General features: G+C 32.5%; 1 protein-coding gene across 2 annotated transcripts in view; it reads right to left on the bottom strand.

Annotated features, from left to right (window-relative positions):
• Positions 1–17,566, bottom strand: part of Cdh9 (cadherin 9) — a 146,575-nt gene that overhangs the window by 8,690 nt on the left and 120,319 nt on the right. The window contains exons 5-9 of one of the 2 annotated variants that reach the window (XM_074077688.1): positions 17,362–17,529; positions 14,394–14,581; positions 13,258–13,511; positions 2,206–2,342; positions 1,612–1,733 (exon numbers count right to left, since the gene is read on the bottom strand). In XM_074077688.1, coding sequence (XP_073933789.1) covers positions 1,612–1,733; positions 2,206–2,342; positions 13,258–13,511; positions 14,394–14,581; positions 17,362–17,529 — 869 coding nt within the window. Of the gene's footprint in view, positions 1–1,611; positions 1,734–2,205; positions 2,343–13,257; positions 13,512–14,393; positions 14,582–17,361; positions 17,530–17,566 lie in introns of those variants that run through there. The other variant, XM_074077689.1, reaches the window with a different exon arrangement.

The raw sequence follows: 17,566 nt of genomic DNA, 5'->3' as shown, positions 1-17,566 counted from the left end.
GTGGAGTAAATTATGTATGACAATACTATCAAAAATCAAGAATAATAACTTACTGAACTGAGAATACATTAAAAGTTGCAAAGTGCAAGAAGTAAAATAATTGTAAATTGAAAATTCAATATGATAGCATGTGAGGAGGAAAATTTTTTCTTTTTTTGAGACCCTATGTCAGTGTGTTGCCCAAGCTTGCCTCAAACTCCTAACCCTCTTGTCTCAGCCTCTTTAGTAGCCGGGCTGACAGGTGCATGCCACTGCATCCAGCTTGTCTCATATTTTTTGCATGTAGGAAAATGTGGAAGGTATCTTTATTTTAGTAATCTGGGCTGCCAAAACAAATGCCACAGATTGTGGTTTACATAACAGAATTGTGTGTTTCACAGTTTTGGAAGCTGGAAGTTGGAGATCAATGTGATAGAATGTTTGGCTTCTGATGCGAGCTCTCTGACATACGTATAGCTGCCCTTGTCTGAGACCTCATATAGCCTTTCCTCAGTTCATGAGCTCAGGGAGAAAGAGAGGGAAGGCAGACAGAGAGACAGACATAGAGAATGGGAATATGAGATCTCTGGCATCTCTTAGGAGGATCCCATCAGATCAACACCACAATCCATGACTTCACTTCACTTAATTAAATTACTTTCTTAAAGATATCTTCTTCAAATACGGCCACAATAAGAGTTAGAGCTCCAACATACGAATGGGGGAGAATAGATATTGTTTGTAATAGTATACACTTAAATAAAAGAAAGAATGTGTTTTATTTTATCTTCTAAAAGAAAAGACCTGAAGGCCAGGTAATTCTAGCTACTTGGGAGGCAGAGATAGGGTGGATCATGGTTTTAGTCCAGCAGGAACAAGAAGCAAGACCCTATATGCAAAATATCCAACACAAAAAAGGGTGGGCAGAATGATTCAAGTGCATGACGGAATTGTAGGTGATTCTTAGCCTCTGTTTATCTTCCTGTAAATGGTTCCTAAGTTACTCTTTGAATGACTTTCAATAAAATCTATGCAGGAAAATTCTGTTTTTGTCAAAAATGAATATATTCTGCATTTGTATTGAATTGCTTTAGAAATATTTAAAATATTACTTTCCAATAAGAATTTGTATCCTTTTCAAATTTTTATTTCAATAGTATGAAAATTATAAATCACAAAAATTGCTTACATTAAATCAGTCTCCTGACTGAGCTATTTAAAGTGCCAAAATGTAATCAAGAACACAATTATTCTTATTTCCTGTATATTGCCATAGAAACATTTCATTTTCATAGTTCATGTTTACTTAATAATGCATTTCTATGCTATAAATGTATATAACTCAGTATGGGCCTAGTTAGGAAACCAATATGAGCTTTTTTATAAGTGATATCCATTCTATGCTTTGTATATAAATTCAGACTTCTTGTAATTTTCTCTATTGTGTCCTATATTATATGCCAAATTATTTTTAAAAATCTTCCGTGAAAGATCAGTATGAGTTCTTTGGTAAAAGCAGATAAGTAGGTGAAACAAAATATAATAACAGCATGAAAAAATTATGCATATAAAGTAACGCCATCTGCCTCTGTAAAGGGAACAATGTTGAAATTTTATAATAATTTTATTTACCTGCCCAGGTTTTGCATTTTCACAAACATATGTTTCATAGTATGTAGCAAATTCTGGAGCATGATCATTTATATCTAGAATTCTGATGAAAACTGGAATGTCACTGATTTGCTTTGGGTTATCTGAAACAAGAACATGTGTAAGATTTCAGTACCATTTACAGAAAAGCAGCAAAACCACTGGCTCCATTTGTAACTTAGCAAGAGACCAGTTCCGTGAATTCACTTTCTCATTTGGATTGCTGATGGAGGTCTCAACTTTCTTACATGTTCCAAATGGAAAAACACAATAAAAAGAGGAAAATATATTGGAAAATGAACTATTGTTGAAATACATAATTCTCATAAACTAATGACTTTTATGAAGTTACATTATAGTTCTATCCTACTGCAAACTAAAAGAAAATCAAATTTGAAATGAATAAATAATTTGATAACCCTTAAATAAATCTTCAACATAATTTAAAAATCCAGTGTCCTCTACATCATTAACTAAGATCTTGCTAATAGCACCATTTAATTCAAGAGAGTATTTAGTGCCATTATTTTACCACTCTGATGAAGGAGAATGTGTTCAGAGGGAAGTATGGCTTACTTAGCTCTATGGCTGTGACGGTGATGTTGTGCCAAGGCGATGATTCCCGGTCAAGAGGCTTCAGAGTGAAAATAGAGCCATTTTCTGAGTGGATACTGAAAATCCGGTCCATATCAGTATGCCGATCAACAGAGTATCTACAAGAAAGAGATTCATAAATCCAGGCATCACAGAAAGATTATTAGTTCATCCACTATTTCTTAAAGTTATAAGAATTTCCCATAATGACCTGACAAAGACATGGAATGTAAAGAGATGATAACCTTCTTAAATTTTTATATCATAGAATTCTAATATAAAGAATGCGATATATTTGACTGTTTCCACTATTATTATTATATAAATTTGTACATTTTGGAGTAATAATTTAAACATATGAATCCTTCTGGTAGCGTTTAAGTGAGCTTTTAAAGATTGCTTGATACAGCTATTTGGTCATAGGGCATATCATGTAACTGAGATACATTGAACACTCATGTTGAAATGGAGAGAGTCAACATTATTGAATAAATTGTGGATGCACTCCTAAAAGAAGCATAATATGAGTGTGTCCACAGAATATATGTGAGTATATAGTGCTCTCAAATAGCTCCGTATTTAAGGAACATCACAGACGAAACAAAGGGCATTGTCCAGTCTATCCATCCAACTCATTGCAATTAAAAATTGGAATTTCTCCTATTAAAACTGAATATGGAAGATACAATCAAAAGTTTTGTATTGATCTGTGTCTGGCAAAATAAATTGAATCTCCAGAATTTGGAAATACATTGTTTTGCATAAGTAAAAGTTACAAAAGTGACTTTGCAGGTGTGATTAAAGTTGAAAATATTTAACGTGGAAGATTATTCTAGATTACCCAGATGTATCTAGTCTAATCATATGAATTCTTGAAAGTTGAAAGGGATTAAAGCAGAAAAGTGGTTTAGTAGGATGAAAGAAAAGGAAGGGAAGTTTTTGATGGTTTCAAAAAGGAAGGAACAAACCAATCAATGAAGGTAGACTCTAGAAACTGGAAATAGTCCTTAGCCTGAGATTGACAGCCAGGAAAGAAAGAAGGACCTCACTTCCACAACTGCAAAGATTTGAATTCTGCAATCAACTTGAATAAACAAACAATTCTCTAAAGTCTGTAGAAAGAAGAATGGCTCTGTTCCACACATACACTTCGACTTGAGCCCAGTGAGACTCATATTATATTTGGCATGAAGAACTGTAGGATTATAAATTTGTGTTGACTTAAGCGACAACCTTTATGCTGTTATGCTGCATTAGCAAATATGTTTTTACATCTGACTGAAATTTCTGTTGCTGAGAAAGTGAGTTTTCTCAAACATTAACATTCATATGAATCACGTGTGAATTTTATTATACACAGAATTTGATGGGCTCATTGTATTACTCAGTGGTACTGTGCTTGTCCAGTACAACAAACAACAATGACAATAAGACTTAGACTTTGAATAAGTAGGTCCAGTGTGGCAACAGGGGCTATTCTTTCTGAGAAACTCTTAGGTGAATCCTGTGTCGTAGGTGCATGGATAAGGCTTTGCATAGAATGTTTTACAACACTAGATAAAGTGATTAGAATGAGGACTGATTAAGGAAAATGAGAGAGAATAGACTGATCAGCAATGATGTAATTCTCATTTTTCTAGGTATCTTTTATGTGTAATTAATAAATGAATTCCTTTTTGATCTCTGATTCTAAAAATTATAAGTCCTATTATAAATCTGCATAAAAGTCAGTATCTGGCACTGATTTTGACAAATATTACAAATTTATTTGTGTTTCTAAAATTGTCAAGAGTTAGTAATTCAAAATTACTGAATGAAACTACTTATCTAAAGTATATGATTTGTTTATTTGGGTTATTTTAACAGAAGTCATGTGATTTGGTGTATTCCTATATGAATTATGAGGAAATCAAGAAATCCAAAATTAAATTTTGACCTTGAAAATAGTCTTAACAGTTTAATATACTTCATAAAGATGCTTTTCAAATTATTTGCTGGTAAAGGTTATAAAATAATGATTTTAGCATCATGAGCATTGCTTCAAACACAGTATTTGGGTCTGTGAAATCAATACATTGGGCTTTGTCTCAAAGGTGGATTGGATTTAAAATCTCCCATGTCAGTCTTTGTTCTGTACCTCTCTCCTAACACATGGGACAAGTTCAGTTACTTCCTATGCTTGGAAGTATTGTGTAATAAACAATAGAGTTACAACAAATGAAAGCATTCTCTCAATTTTTCAATAACCATTACTTTAATTTTCTTAATATAGTTTTACAAAAAGGATTTGGGACATTAAAATCAAACTCATTTGACATATGATGACTGCCCAAGACAAGGTATACTTCAGAAATGATAAATCCTGAGATGATAAAGACAGTAAAAATCTAGTTACAAGCTGAGTGCTGGTGGCTCATGTCTATAATCCTGCTACTCAGGAGGCAGAGATCAGAGGGATCATGGTTCCAGTTCAGCCCTGACAAATAGTTCACGAGACCCTGACTTGAAGAAAACCTTTCACAAAAAAGGGCTGGTGGAGTGGCTCAAGGTTTAGGCCCTGAATACAAATCCCAGTGCTGAAAAAAAAATCTAGGTATAAAAATAAGCTTATAAAATACATAATGTAATATACTTTTTCCAAAAGCAAAATTCATATCAGATTTAGTGAACAATTTACTGTCATACCATGATCTATATTAGAGTTAATTATTAAATCATAAATATACTAAATCAGACTTATGGAAATTTCTATTTTTAACTTTTACTGCTTGCTTGTACTAAAGTGAACCAAAATATTGTGTTTATTATCCACAGGTGTCAACTCTCTGACAATTTATTTCCTGTTAGGGTCTTTATTTGCATGTGAAATAAATCTCTATTATATACTGCTTATGAGAAAAACAAAGAAAGTCACAGCAATATGAAAACATTTTTCTGTTTTAATACACAAAATTCCACTTGTGAATGTAAGCATCTTTAAAATGAACACAGTTAAAGTTAAACACAAAACAAAACAAAACAAAGCAGCCAAATCTTTGTGCTGATTAAACTCAATCGCAGTATTTATCTGCAAATGCATCTTTCCAATTGTCAGAAAGGTAGTTATCATTAACTGCTTATGTCTAAATAAAACTTGGATTTTTCTTACTGTTTCCATTAAAGATCAAAAAAGGAAATTAAGGAAAATAAAATATCCTTTTGTTCCCAATGCTACATTCCCTAGAGATAAGCATGGAGTTCTTATGATGAAGGAACAAATATCAAGTCTAACTTTATAAAAGCCAAGCTTTGATTCACTTGTAGCTTATGGAAAATCAAAAATAGATGTGAGCTTTTGGCTGCCCTACTCTGGTTTAACCTTGAAAGGCACTATTTTCAAGTTAAGAATTCATGAAGGAGAATCACTTTGACAATTTAGAAAATGCTCACTTTTTATCATTAACATTGCAAACTTCCAGGTCTATATTTAGAAATTTTCCGCAGTGCAAATGATGTCTCACAATTTGTCAAAGCCCAGAGATAATTTCCTTTTACTTAGCAGCCAAGTTCTATTTCCAACACAGAACAGGAACATTCTGACTTACCTATTAATAATAAATATATTGCATTACAAGTGACCAGAAAGAGTCTGGTAAACATTTAACAAAGAACAAAGCTATCTCTATGTCTCAGCAGATGGCTTACACCAATAATATTTTATTGATTTCCCTACATTTCATTTGTAACAATAACTTAAAAACAACTGGCACAATTTTTTGTATGAATTATTTCTATAGAGACATGTTCCAATCATATGGGTGGCAAATGGCAACTGAAAAACAGCACAAGATAACTCAATTTCAGAAGCAGAGCTGTATAGTTTTCATTTTAAATTTGCTTTGAATTTTTATGTCCTATAATTAAAAATTAAACACACATCACATTCTTGTACAAAACAAAACAGTAGCATGCAATAACAGGTTATAACAGTGTTTGTTTTGTCATAATCAATTCCAGGTAATCAATTCCAAGTAGCTCATTCACTAAAAGTCAACATAGATAGTATATGAATTTGCTTTCTCGTTTCCAGTTGCTGCTTTCTGGTAATATGTTTTCCACACCTGTGAACTATTGAAACTTCATTCCCTTTCAAAAATTGAATTTTGACTATTCAATAAAATGTTTTATAATTTCATTTAAAAGTAATTCAATTTTTTTGCAGAGATTAATAGTCTTAGTATAAGATAATTATTATTTCTTGAGACAAGGTCTTCTCTTTGTAGCCCAGACTAGTTTGAGCTTGTTATCCTTCTGCCTCAGCATGCCCCACCATGCCCAGGTAGATTATTATTATTTTGCTCTCTGAAATAAAACCAAGCAAATGAAAGAAGCTCTGGTCTTCTTTCATGCTTTATGCCCTTACTGAAGTTTGTGCTGGAATAATGTACATTTTATTGAAGCATAACTAAATGTCTTGCCAATAAGTTTACTGTTTTAGTTACTTTTTGGTTTGACAGCAGTAGAAGGATTTCTTCTAAAAATCATTGAACTTTAAATATGCTAAGCATAAAATTGGTGTGAAGTGAAGCAAGATGTTCTTTAAAAATTTGTCTATAATCAACCCTATAATTTGGGAGAGCCATGATAACTAATGAGGTGAAGTAGAGGTGACAATAGCTGCTAATTGTAACTATAATCTCATGTTGGGAGTAGCAGATACATTTCAGAAAACATGTTAGATGTTCAAATTTACTGTGAGTGGGGAGAGAATTAGTCCCAAGCTGTACCTAAAATACATGCCTCTGTGATACTGATTGTGTGGATGACTTTTGGTTTGAGGATTGGCCATCCTTTGTTTTGGATTCGAGCAAGCAAAATATTCCCATATAACAATGGTGCATTCTTATTATTTGTTGCAAATTTTTCTTCACATTATAATTGGATTCTAAAGATTTTTTTCATAAATTTGTATTCTAACAAGAATCTACCTGTGCTATATCTGCAGGTATAGATTTATATGATGAAAGGATTGGCAGTATAATTGAAGAATATTTTTTGAAATTGGTTTATTCTCTTAATATTATTTCATCTTAATTCCTAAGATTTCTCAGTGAAGCTATACTTCATTGTTTTTTCTCCCAGAGATGAGAGCCGTATACAATGTAAGCATTTCTGGGAGAACTATAAACTTAAAAGTATAAACAGCTACCTTTTTACATTGAATATCCTGTGAAGCAAGTATGAAATTTTACTGTCAGTCTTTGATCCAGAGATTTTATATTTGAAATTGTATCTTTAGGCAAAATTATTGGGTTTAGGATATGTTATATATGTTCAAACAATGTAAGTGTTCAATGGTGTATTATTTACATTACAGTACATTATTAATAAAAAAATCACTAATTTAGAGACATTAGTGAATACTCAGAACTAATAAAGCTACATAGAAATTATGTATATAGTGAACTCAATGGTATGAAATTGAGAAAGCAAGTTCATAATTGCTTAAATATGCAATATTTGATAGAAGGGCAGAAAAATAACTTGAAGTAACTTCTAAGCAGAGAGTGGCATATGTCTTATTTATAACAATATATCCTTTCATAAGAAACAAACCACTACAATTAAATTAATAGGGATATGTTTAAATTTTTTTATAGAATCACTAGGAAAAGATAGATTAAAAGGGACTGGTTTTACTATACCACCCTAAACACTACAAACAAATAAATACCTAAAACTGATTTTTAAAGAACTGGACCTCTGGAAGCCAAGACAGAAGTTCCTGATAAAGAGGAAGAAATTAGGTAAACTCCAAAACTTCCTCAGTGAAATGCGTTTAGTTTTCCTGCAACACAGGAAGGAGAGAAACAGATGGAGCATGTGTATCTCCCTGTGTTGAAAGTTGATACAGGGGTTTGATGGAGACCAAGGTGGTAAGAGTGGGCAGGGAGGGTCAATGTAGAGGACAGAGGTTCCCTGAAAGAGAACAGCTGACACCTGAAGACATTCTTCAGCTAAGCATGTGTGAGAATATGAATGGGAACACGTAACATAGTTCCATATTGTACGGAATACTTGAGGAATACTATGAAACTGAAGATACTTCTAGTTCTCACCATACAGAGTAGAAAACTATACAATTCAGAGATTTTGATAGACCAGTTAGAAAGATCTTGCCTAACTAATTCAACACATCGAAACCAAGAGTAAGAGCTATTAAGAAAATGCAAAAGTGATCCAAAAGGGTAAGCTCAACTTAATCACTAATTAGAAGAAAGCTAAATATTTTTCAGAATAATGCAAAGTTGTCTAGCACTAAACATAGTAAAAATTGCAATATCTGGAATCCAATAAAAATGATTAAAAGCATGCAAAAAAGCAGGGAAATGCGACAGCAAAAAGAAAACATATACTGATTAAAATTGGTGCAGGAATGATGGTTGATAGAATTAGCTGACAGTAGTATTTACAAAGGTATTTCTATTCCATATGTTTAATAAGGTAAAGGAAAAAATAAGCATGTAGGAGAAGCACATGCATAAAGGATATTTAAATACATATATTATAATTTTTACATGTATTGCATGATACATATTTCGAGGTACCTTAACAAAACTTTTACAGAAGAAACTACAATTTTCAAGATGGAAAAATACTGTGGATGCATTGCATTTGAAGATGAAGCTAAACATCATTTACTCAGAAAGACAAAAAAGAAAGGAATGGAAAAAATGAACAGAGCACCAGTGAACTGTGTTACACATCTCTGGAGACTATTGTAGTAAAACTTTTATTTCCTGAAGGAAAAGCAGATGAGACAAACATATTAAAGAGATAGTTACTAAAAGTTTACAAACGTTCTGAATTTATAGATTTAAGAATCACAATAAACTTTAAACAAAACAGAACAAAGCCAACATCCTAATAAAATGTTTTAAATCAACAGCAAGACTAATAGTAACCAAAAACAGCAGATATCTCAGAAAGAGAGAAAACAGACATGATCTCAAATTCTGAGAAAATCTAAAGCAGGAAGAAAATAAGAGGAAACAAAGAAAACTTGAAACAATCAGAAAATAAACACAAGATGTTATTTAAACAAAACAGTAAGGATAATCATATTAACTGGTAAAGGTCTAAATATTTCCATTAAAAGTTCATTCAGTAGAATTTAAAGCAGGACAAGATATTAGGCCTCCTATGCAAATCACGTTTTTACATTCATATAAATATCAGACTCTTGTTTAACACACCAAAATCTGTATTACGAAGAAATTTGTATCATGAAAATGTGCACAATAGAAAAATATGTCTCAAATGAATAACCCGAGCTTTTCAATCAAGAAAACAAAACAAAGTGTAAAATAAATTCAATGTAAGCAAATAAATAATATTACAAATAGTAAAACCTAATGACATAGAAAAAATTCAAAATCAGTGAAAGCAAGTTATTTCGAGAAAATAGATAACTTAGAAAAATACATTAGTCTCAATGATCAGGAAAAATGTAAATAAAATTGTGACCCAGAAATAAGGAATTAAAGTTCAATCTGTTTTAAAAAGTTGATAAATCGAGTTCCAGCAAAATTGAAATCTATGACTTGTTGAAAATCATTTTAAGGGAACAGAGAGTCAATGGCTAGGGAAAATATGTATAAACACATATCTGCTAAAGGACTATATCTCTTATACATACATAAATTCAGTGAGGATGAAATAGCTCAGATATAGATCCTCCTATTTTAGGCCTCCAACTATTGCTGGGATGACAAGCAGGTGTTAGGACATCCAACTTTTCTTGAAAGATTAGCACCCAGTACAACCATAGTTTATTATGTTTTTCTTTTTTTTTTCTTTTTTCTTCCTTTCTTTCTTCCTTCCCTCCCCCCTTCCTTCCTTCATTCTTTCCTTCCTTCCTCCCTTATTTCCTTCTTTCCTTCCTTCCTTTGTCCTTTCCTTCCTCTTTGGGTAGTACTGTGGTCTGAACTCAGGGTCTCACTCTTTCTAGGTAGGCACTGTACATGTGAGCCACACCCCCAGCCCGTTTTTGGTTTAGTTTTTTTATAGATAATGTCTCTGTCTCACTCTTCTTGGCCAGGTTCAGCCTTGGATTGTGAATCTCCCTTCTAAGCTTCACCAGAGGTATGAGCCACCACACCCCTTTATTTGTTGAGCTGGAGTATTGATAATTTTTATTTCAAATTTTATTTTAATTAGAACATAATTATTGTAAAGGGGATACATTATGACCTTTACTAAAGTTTTTACAATGTATCTTAGTTAAATTCACCCCCTCATTCATTCTCCTTTATTCACTTTCCCCGCTTCTTACAATAGTTTCAGCAGGTCTCATTTTCCCATTTCATATATGAGTACATAGTATTTCCACAACATTCAGACTCCTATGCCCTTTCCCTGTGTCTCAGCCCTCATACCAGTCCCCAGACAAGACCTGCTATTTTGCCCAGTCTGGCCATCAACTGTGATCATCCTATTTCTGTCTTGGCCCAGCTGCAATTTCAGGCTGAGGACATCTTTAGAATTAGTTCATGAAATTCCCCTTTGTAGACAGTGGAGAAAGAGGACCAAAATCCAAGGGACAAAATCCTTGTTTTGCCTCTTGCATAATTTTTTTCCCAAGAACTCTGCTTAACACCACTGGTATCAGGTGTTTGAGTTAATGAATATAAAGTTCTTCAAAAAGATTCTAGTTTACAGCAAGAGTTCAATAAATGATAACTACTTCCTTATGAAAAAAAACAATGGCAAAACTTAAGATTGTCTTAATATCATGAATATAATACCATAATTTGACTGACTATATGTATTTGTTTCTTACTATAGAACTTAATGAAATGGCAACATTTGCACAGAAGGGAGTGTTGGGTTGATCAAACTCATTGAAATCCTTGACCAAATTAAATGAATAAATACCCAAGGTAACATAGAATAGTTAGCTATGCCTCTTGTGAAATTTACTGAATTCCTAATATGCGAATATAATAGATGAATAATAAAGGATTCACAGATTATGAAATGAGATATGTCTCATTCTTATTTAGAAATGTTCAATGGTCAAACATATGATGATTCATCTTCCAAAAAAGTTTAGTGCTGCCCATCTGTATCTTTCTATTACTGGGTAGTTGTCATTTTAAAGCATTACAATTCATGAGTTTTTAGCTGAATGGAGGATTTCTAACATAAACATTTGGCACAATAAAAGCTGAGCAATGAAGTCAAAACCAAACCTGAACATTTTTAGAAGATGAAAATAACTATCAAGAGCAGACATTGACTAAGCATTTGTAGTTATTTTTATGATAAATGTACTGTCCTCTTGAAAAATGGGCAATACAAGATGAGAAGCTACTGGTAAAACAAGGAATGCAGCTGGGAGAAAAAAGCCATGAGTCTACTGAAGCAACTATACTACCTTCATTTTTTATGTAGAATATTTACTATAAATTGCTATTAGTAATGTTATTTAGGTTTGCAAAGTTTTAGAACATTTGTCAACTTTGCAAAAACCTATATCAAGTTTCGTGTGTGTGCACGATCAAAACATATGTGTGTGTGTGTGTGTGCGTGTGTGTGTGTGTATGTATAAAATGAAAATTGAAATCAATCATTTATTTTTTAAACAGAGATGCTGAGTCAATTGTTTTCTCGTTAACTTAGAACTAATAAAAATTTTAGGCTGACATAAATCCTTTAAATAAAAATTTCATGTACTTTTTAATTAACATAGTTAACATTCAATAGTATAGTCATCCCATTAACAAACTGAATCATTGTTAGAATATATTTAAAACAACAACTAGTCTTTGCACTAACACATTTGGATGGTCCTGAAAAGAAAATTTAATGATTAATATAGTTAGTATGATTCTTGTTAATTTTCTATGTGTGAAGGAGAAGATGGAATTAATTTATCTGTTTTTCCCTTAAACAACTGAATTTAAAGAAAATTAGATTTTTAGGTATTTCACTGGACCTGCATTTAACAGATAATGAATTATCTGTATCTTCTGTCGTCTGTATCTTCTTACACATATTTACCAATAATCATCCTCCCATGCCACTTTTCCATTTATGTTGCAAATATATCACATTCTTCTTAATAAAAGGTTTTAAGAACCATTTAAGTTTTTAACATATTTAAAACTTATAAATGGTGAATAAAATATTCTTATTGTGAAGTTTGGCATGGTTTTGCATACCTACTGGTTACTTAGGAGACAGAGATCAGGAGGATTGTGGTTTGAGACCAATCAATCAGAGGTTTCCTGATCCCCATCTCAACCAATAGCTGGATGTGGTGATGTGCCCCTGTCATTCCAACATCTGCAGAAAGTGTAAAATAGGAGGATCATGGTTCTGAAAATCCTGGGCAAAAAAGCAATACCCAATCTCATGAAAAACCAGAGCAAAGAGGGCTAGAGGTGTGGCTCAAGCCTTCAGCTCAAACCCCAGTATTGCCAAAAATATGCTCATGTTTTGAATAGGTATTATACACTATTAGTTACTAATTCTTTTACTTTTCCTATTGATTTAGATATTATTATCTGTTCAGTATCAGTCTTCATGGAAATATAACTGACACATTCCTTCTCTAGAGTTTTGATATTTAGATAGATATAGTGGCTATTTTTGGAAGATGATATTTTGATACTTCTAAAAAGTTTTTTTCTACCAATCAATAAAGAAAGACAATGGACAAAATCAAATCAACAATAAAGAGTATAAAACTCCTGAATGATTACATAGCAATAGAGAATGCCTGATTTTTAAGAACACAGTTTTGCCACTGTCAGGCTAATGATTTAAATACACAGTACCTCAGTATTGTCATCCTCAAAGAAATAACATAACAGCATCTAACTGAGGCATCATGAGACTCAGGTGAAATACTACACTTAAAAGACAGTCCAGCTAAAAGACTGTGCTTTTCCAATGTTTACTACTGTGGTTAATTCTATTGGATAACAACTTTTCCCATATAGCTTGAAAATAGATAGCAATTTTGCAAAGTTATCTTGACATACTCACTTTATTAAGTTGTTCATGACATCTGGGTCGTATGCTGTGACTTGCCCAATGATGCTCCCCTCCTTTATGTCTTCATCAACCTCAATCAAGTAAGAGGGTTTGCTGAACACAGGCGGCTCATCTGTGTCGTCCACAGATATTTTGACCACTGCCGTGTCTTTGAAAGGTCCCAGATGTAAGAATCGTGGGTCAGGGTGAGTGTTCCTTGCGTCCACTCTTAAAGTATACAACATTTTTTTTTCAAAATCTAAATTCTGAAGTTAAATAAGAAAAATTAGCATGATTTCATAGACATCAGAGTAGTTGACTACTTCCAAGTTCATTAACTTCTTCTTTTAATGACACCAACAATTATGGCTAAATAACTTCCCAATTATTGATTCAAAGGTGTATCAAATAAATTATTACATTTTTGTTTTGCCTTATACTTATTTATAGGAATTTAGTTAACTAAAGTGGGATATTTAATGAGATTTGTTCCTGCAAAGTAATGTACTTCAATATTTTTAGTCACAGACATAAATGAAGTGCTATCCAAAGATATTTGAATTATGTATTATCATTATTATTAAAGTCAAATGTGGTAAATTAAAAGACTGAATATAAGTTTAGAATAAAATTATTTTTGTTTCATTATTTAGTGTACTTTTGAAAGTAACATATAAAGGAAAGAAGTAAGACACAAAATATTAATATTGACATATACTATGATGTTAAGTCTCAGAACATTCCCCTTAGTACATTAAAACTTGAAAAAATTAACATAAAAAGATGACATGTTTAGGTTTTACTTATTTAAATAGAAATTAATTCACACTTAAAATTAGAAAGTCTTTAAAAAGTGTATGAAATAAAAGTAATGACAAATGCTTTTTCTTCCATAGAAAAATATAAAACAAGTCAGCCTGAGTTTCATTGTTGTTTACCACAAACACAATCATTTGAGTATTTATACCAGTTTATGAGTGAAGAACGTGCCTCACTTATTTGAAGTGAAATTACAACTTTTGCCACTTATGTGAAGGATAAAAACCATGTAAAAAGCTGGGAAAATATATCCAAGGCTTCTTTCCTTTTGAACAGCAAGCATAAACTATAGAGAACTCAATGAAGAAATGAAGACAGTGAAAAGAAACCTGTTTGACAATTATAATCCCTTCCTGTGTGTCCTTGTCAGTGATGACATCGAACATGTCTGCTCCATCTCCTTCAGCAATGCTATATTCCATTTCAGCATTTTCCCCCATGTCAGGGTCATTGGCTTTTATCCTTCCAAGGTGGGTTCCGAGAGGCACAGACTCAGGAGAATTAAATTGATACGTACCTGCAAATTAAATTAGAGCTGTTTTGACATTTCATCTTTAGATGACAAAACTTTTCATTTCCTCTGTCTTTTTTGCTTAAGTAATTTTAAATCAGAAGACTTTTTATCGTATTGAATTATAAGCTGTCAAAAAGTATAGCTTCATTAAGTGGAAAAAATGTATAAAACAAAACAATCTCACTCTGTAAATGAGAAATATAAGTTACAGAAAGGTAAAGTGAATGTCCAAAGGTTATTAGATAATAGATGGAATGCCTAATATTAGAGTCTAGTACATTTAAGTAAAAAGGAAATGAAACCATTTGTTTACTGTTACATTATTGATTTTATAATTGTCATCACACATTTTTACATATGGAATTAAAGAAAACATTTTTTCTTCTAATTCAAATGAGATAGAAAATAAAAGTCAATATCCCTTCTTTTGTTTATTTATTTTAATTTTAATGTCTTATAGTTGGACATGATTTTTACTTTTTATCAAGATCAAACAAATCATTATGTTGCATTCTGCTGTCCCTCAAGGCATTTTAGTTTGGAACTATCTATGAATTAGTTAATGTGGAAAATACCAGAAAAATTAAAGAGAAATAAATTTGTTTTTTCATCAGTTCCAGGGGTTGAACTCTGGGCCTATGGCTTGCTAGAACAGTGTTCTACCAGCACCAGAGGGAAGGGGAAGTATATAAGTAAAAGGTGTAGGAGGCTGAATATGGCAGAAATATTGTGTATACATGTATGAAAATGGAAAAATGAGACTTTTTAAAACTATTCCAGGAATGGTGTGAAAGGGGATAAAGCAGGATGATGGAGGGGGTGAATTTAACTATGAAAAATTTTAAGAAATTTTGTAAATGTCACAATGCCTCCAGTACAACAATAACCAAAATAATTATTAAAAAACAAAAAAGAAAGTATTGAAATTTAATTAAATATAATGAACTTCAAATACTTAGATTATGCAGTTTAGTAAGTGTTTATGTTTGCACATCACCAAAAAATCTGCTACGCAACTGAGAAAATGAACACATTGGTCACTCAAAATGTTTCCTTGGCTGGTTACAGTTTGCTCGCACATGTAACCCTAGCTCCTTAGGAGGCAGAGCTCAGAAGGATTGTGGTTCTAGGCTACTTCAAGCAAATAGCTTTCAAACAGCATCTCAAAAATACCCAACCCCAAAATGGGCTGACCAAGAGGTTCAAGTGTAGAGTGCCTGCCCAGCAAGCATGAGACCCTGAGTTCAAGCCTAGTACTGCCAAAACATAAAAAGTTTCCTTATGCTCCTACATTTTCCCTTCCTTCTACTTTTCCCCAACCTGCCTCTTCTTGTCCCAAACAGGTGCTGATCTGCTATTTTACTACAGATGTGCTGTGCTTTTAGAAATGAAGGAAAATGGTAGGGGAGGTAATTCATGTATGATATATTGATACATTGTAAATGACACAATGTACCAATAACCATCACAACAATAAAGGGAAAAAAAGAAATGGATGTAAGTGAATTTATATAATATGGCTTCTTTTCTCTGACATTTTTCATCAGGCAAAAGTTTTTGAAACTAACCCATATTTTTTTATGAATCAATAGTCTTACCTCCTGAGTATTATTCCTTAGTATGAATGTACCAAAGTTATTCTTTCATTTATTTTTCAGTTATTGGGAAAAAATCTGGTATGAATCGTCTAGTAATATTCTTTGGATGACCATATGATAAAATAGAAGAGCTGGATCATATTATAGATATATTTTTAATTTTTAAGCACTTTTATTGGCCTATATTACTTGTACAGGTGTGATTCATTGTGAGATTTCCATATGTGCTTTAATATACTTCGGTTCCATTCACACTTTCCATTATTCTCCCATATTCCGTTTTCCCCATTTCTTAAAACAATTTCAATAAACTTCATAGCTTCAATTTTATATTGGTATACTTCTAAATAAACTCTTAAACAGTTTTCTGAAGTGATTTTACCACTAACAGTGCAGAAGAGCTGTAGTTCCTACACTTTTCTCACCAACACTTAGTGTGGTCAGACATTTTAATTCTTGCATGTCAACAGGAAAGTAATGGTATCCCCTTGTGGAATGAATTTCCATTTAGCTGATGACTGATTAATGATAAGGAGCTTTTGATGGTCTTATTTGATGTCTTTAGGCCTCCACTGAATGAAATCCCTTTTTAAATTGTTTTATGTATGTTTTAAATTTTTATTATTAGCATAATTTATTTGTACAAAGGGATTTCATTGTGATATTTCCACACATGCATACAGTGTCCTTTGATCAAATTCAACCCTATTTTATTGTCAACTGCTCTATCTCTTCCCACTTTTAAAAGAATCTGTAACCATGTTTTTAATTTTTACAAAATTTTAAATTGTTTTGCTTTAAAATTTGTATATGTTGTATATAAAGTTTATTCAGAAAAAAAAAAAAACCCACACTCCTAACCACGAAGGTCAGAAGGAAAAGAATAAGATGGTTACAGTGAATGTGGAGAAATGAGTCTGAAAAGCTTTCTAACTATTCAAAGGTAGAGAAGTCCAATGAAAGTTGCAAACAATCTCCTCTCCTTGTTTTCTCTCACTACCACTGAGTTAGGGAAATGATCGTCATCACTTTCAATTCAGAGGAAATGTGACTGCTTTATCCAGGGAGGAGCAGTGGATTTGCTTTTATTTGCAATCCAATAGCAAAAACAGAAGTACAGATATTAGATTGTTAGCAGTATGTTGGAAAAACTTTTCAACATGAGATCACTGAAAACATCCTTACTCTGTGGAAAACGAGGAGGATTGTTGTTGACATCTGTGAGAGTGATGTTCACTGTGGTAGTTCCAGAAAGACCTCCCATCTGGCCGCCCATGTCTTTGGCTTGAATAACCACCTGGTACTGCTCTCGATTTTCTCTGCTCATGTCTGGTAATGCAGTTTTTATTATGCCTTTAGAAAAAAACAGGCAATTAAATCACTGATTTTT

This window comes from Castor canadensis, chromosome 6 (assembly GCF_047511655.1).
Source record: "Castor canadensis chromosome 6, mCasCan1.hap1v2, whole genome shotgun sequence".
NCBI lineage: Eukaryota > Metazoa > Chordata > Mammalia > Rodentia > Castoridae > Castor > Castor canadensis.
The sequence above is the reverse complement of the archived record's forward strand: the minus strand, read 5'-3'. Positions and strand labels throughout refer to the sequence as shown.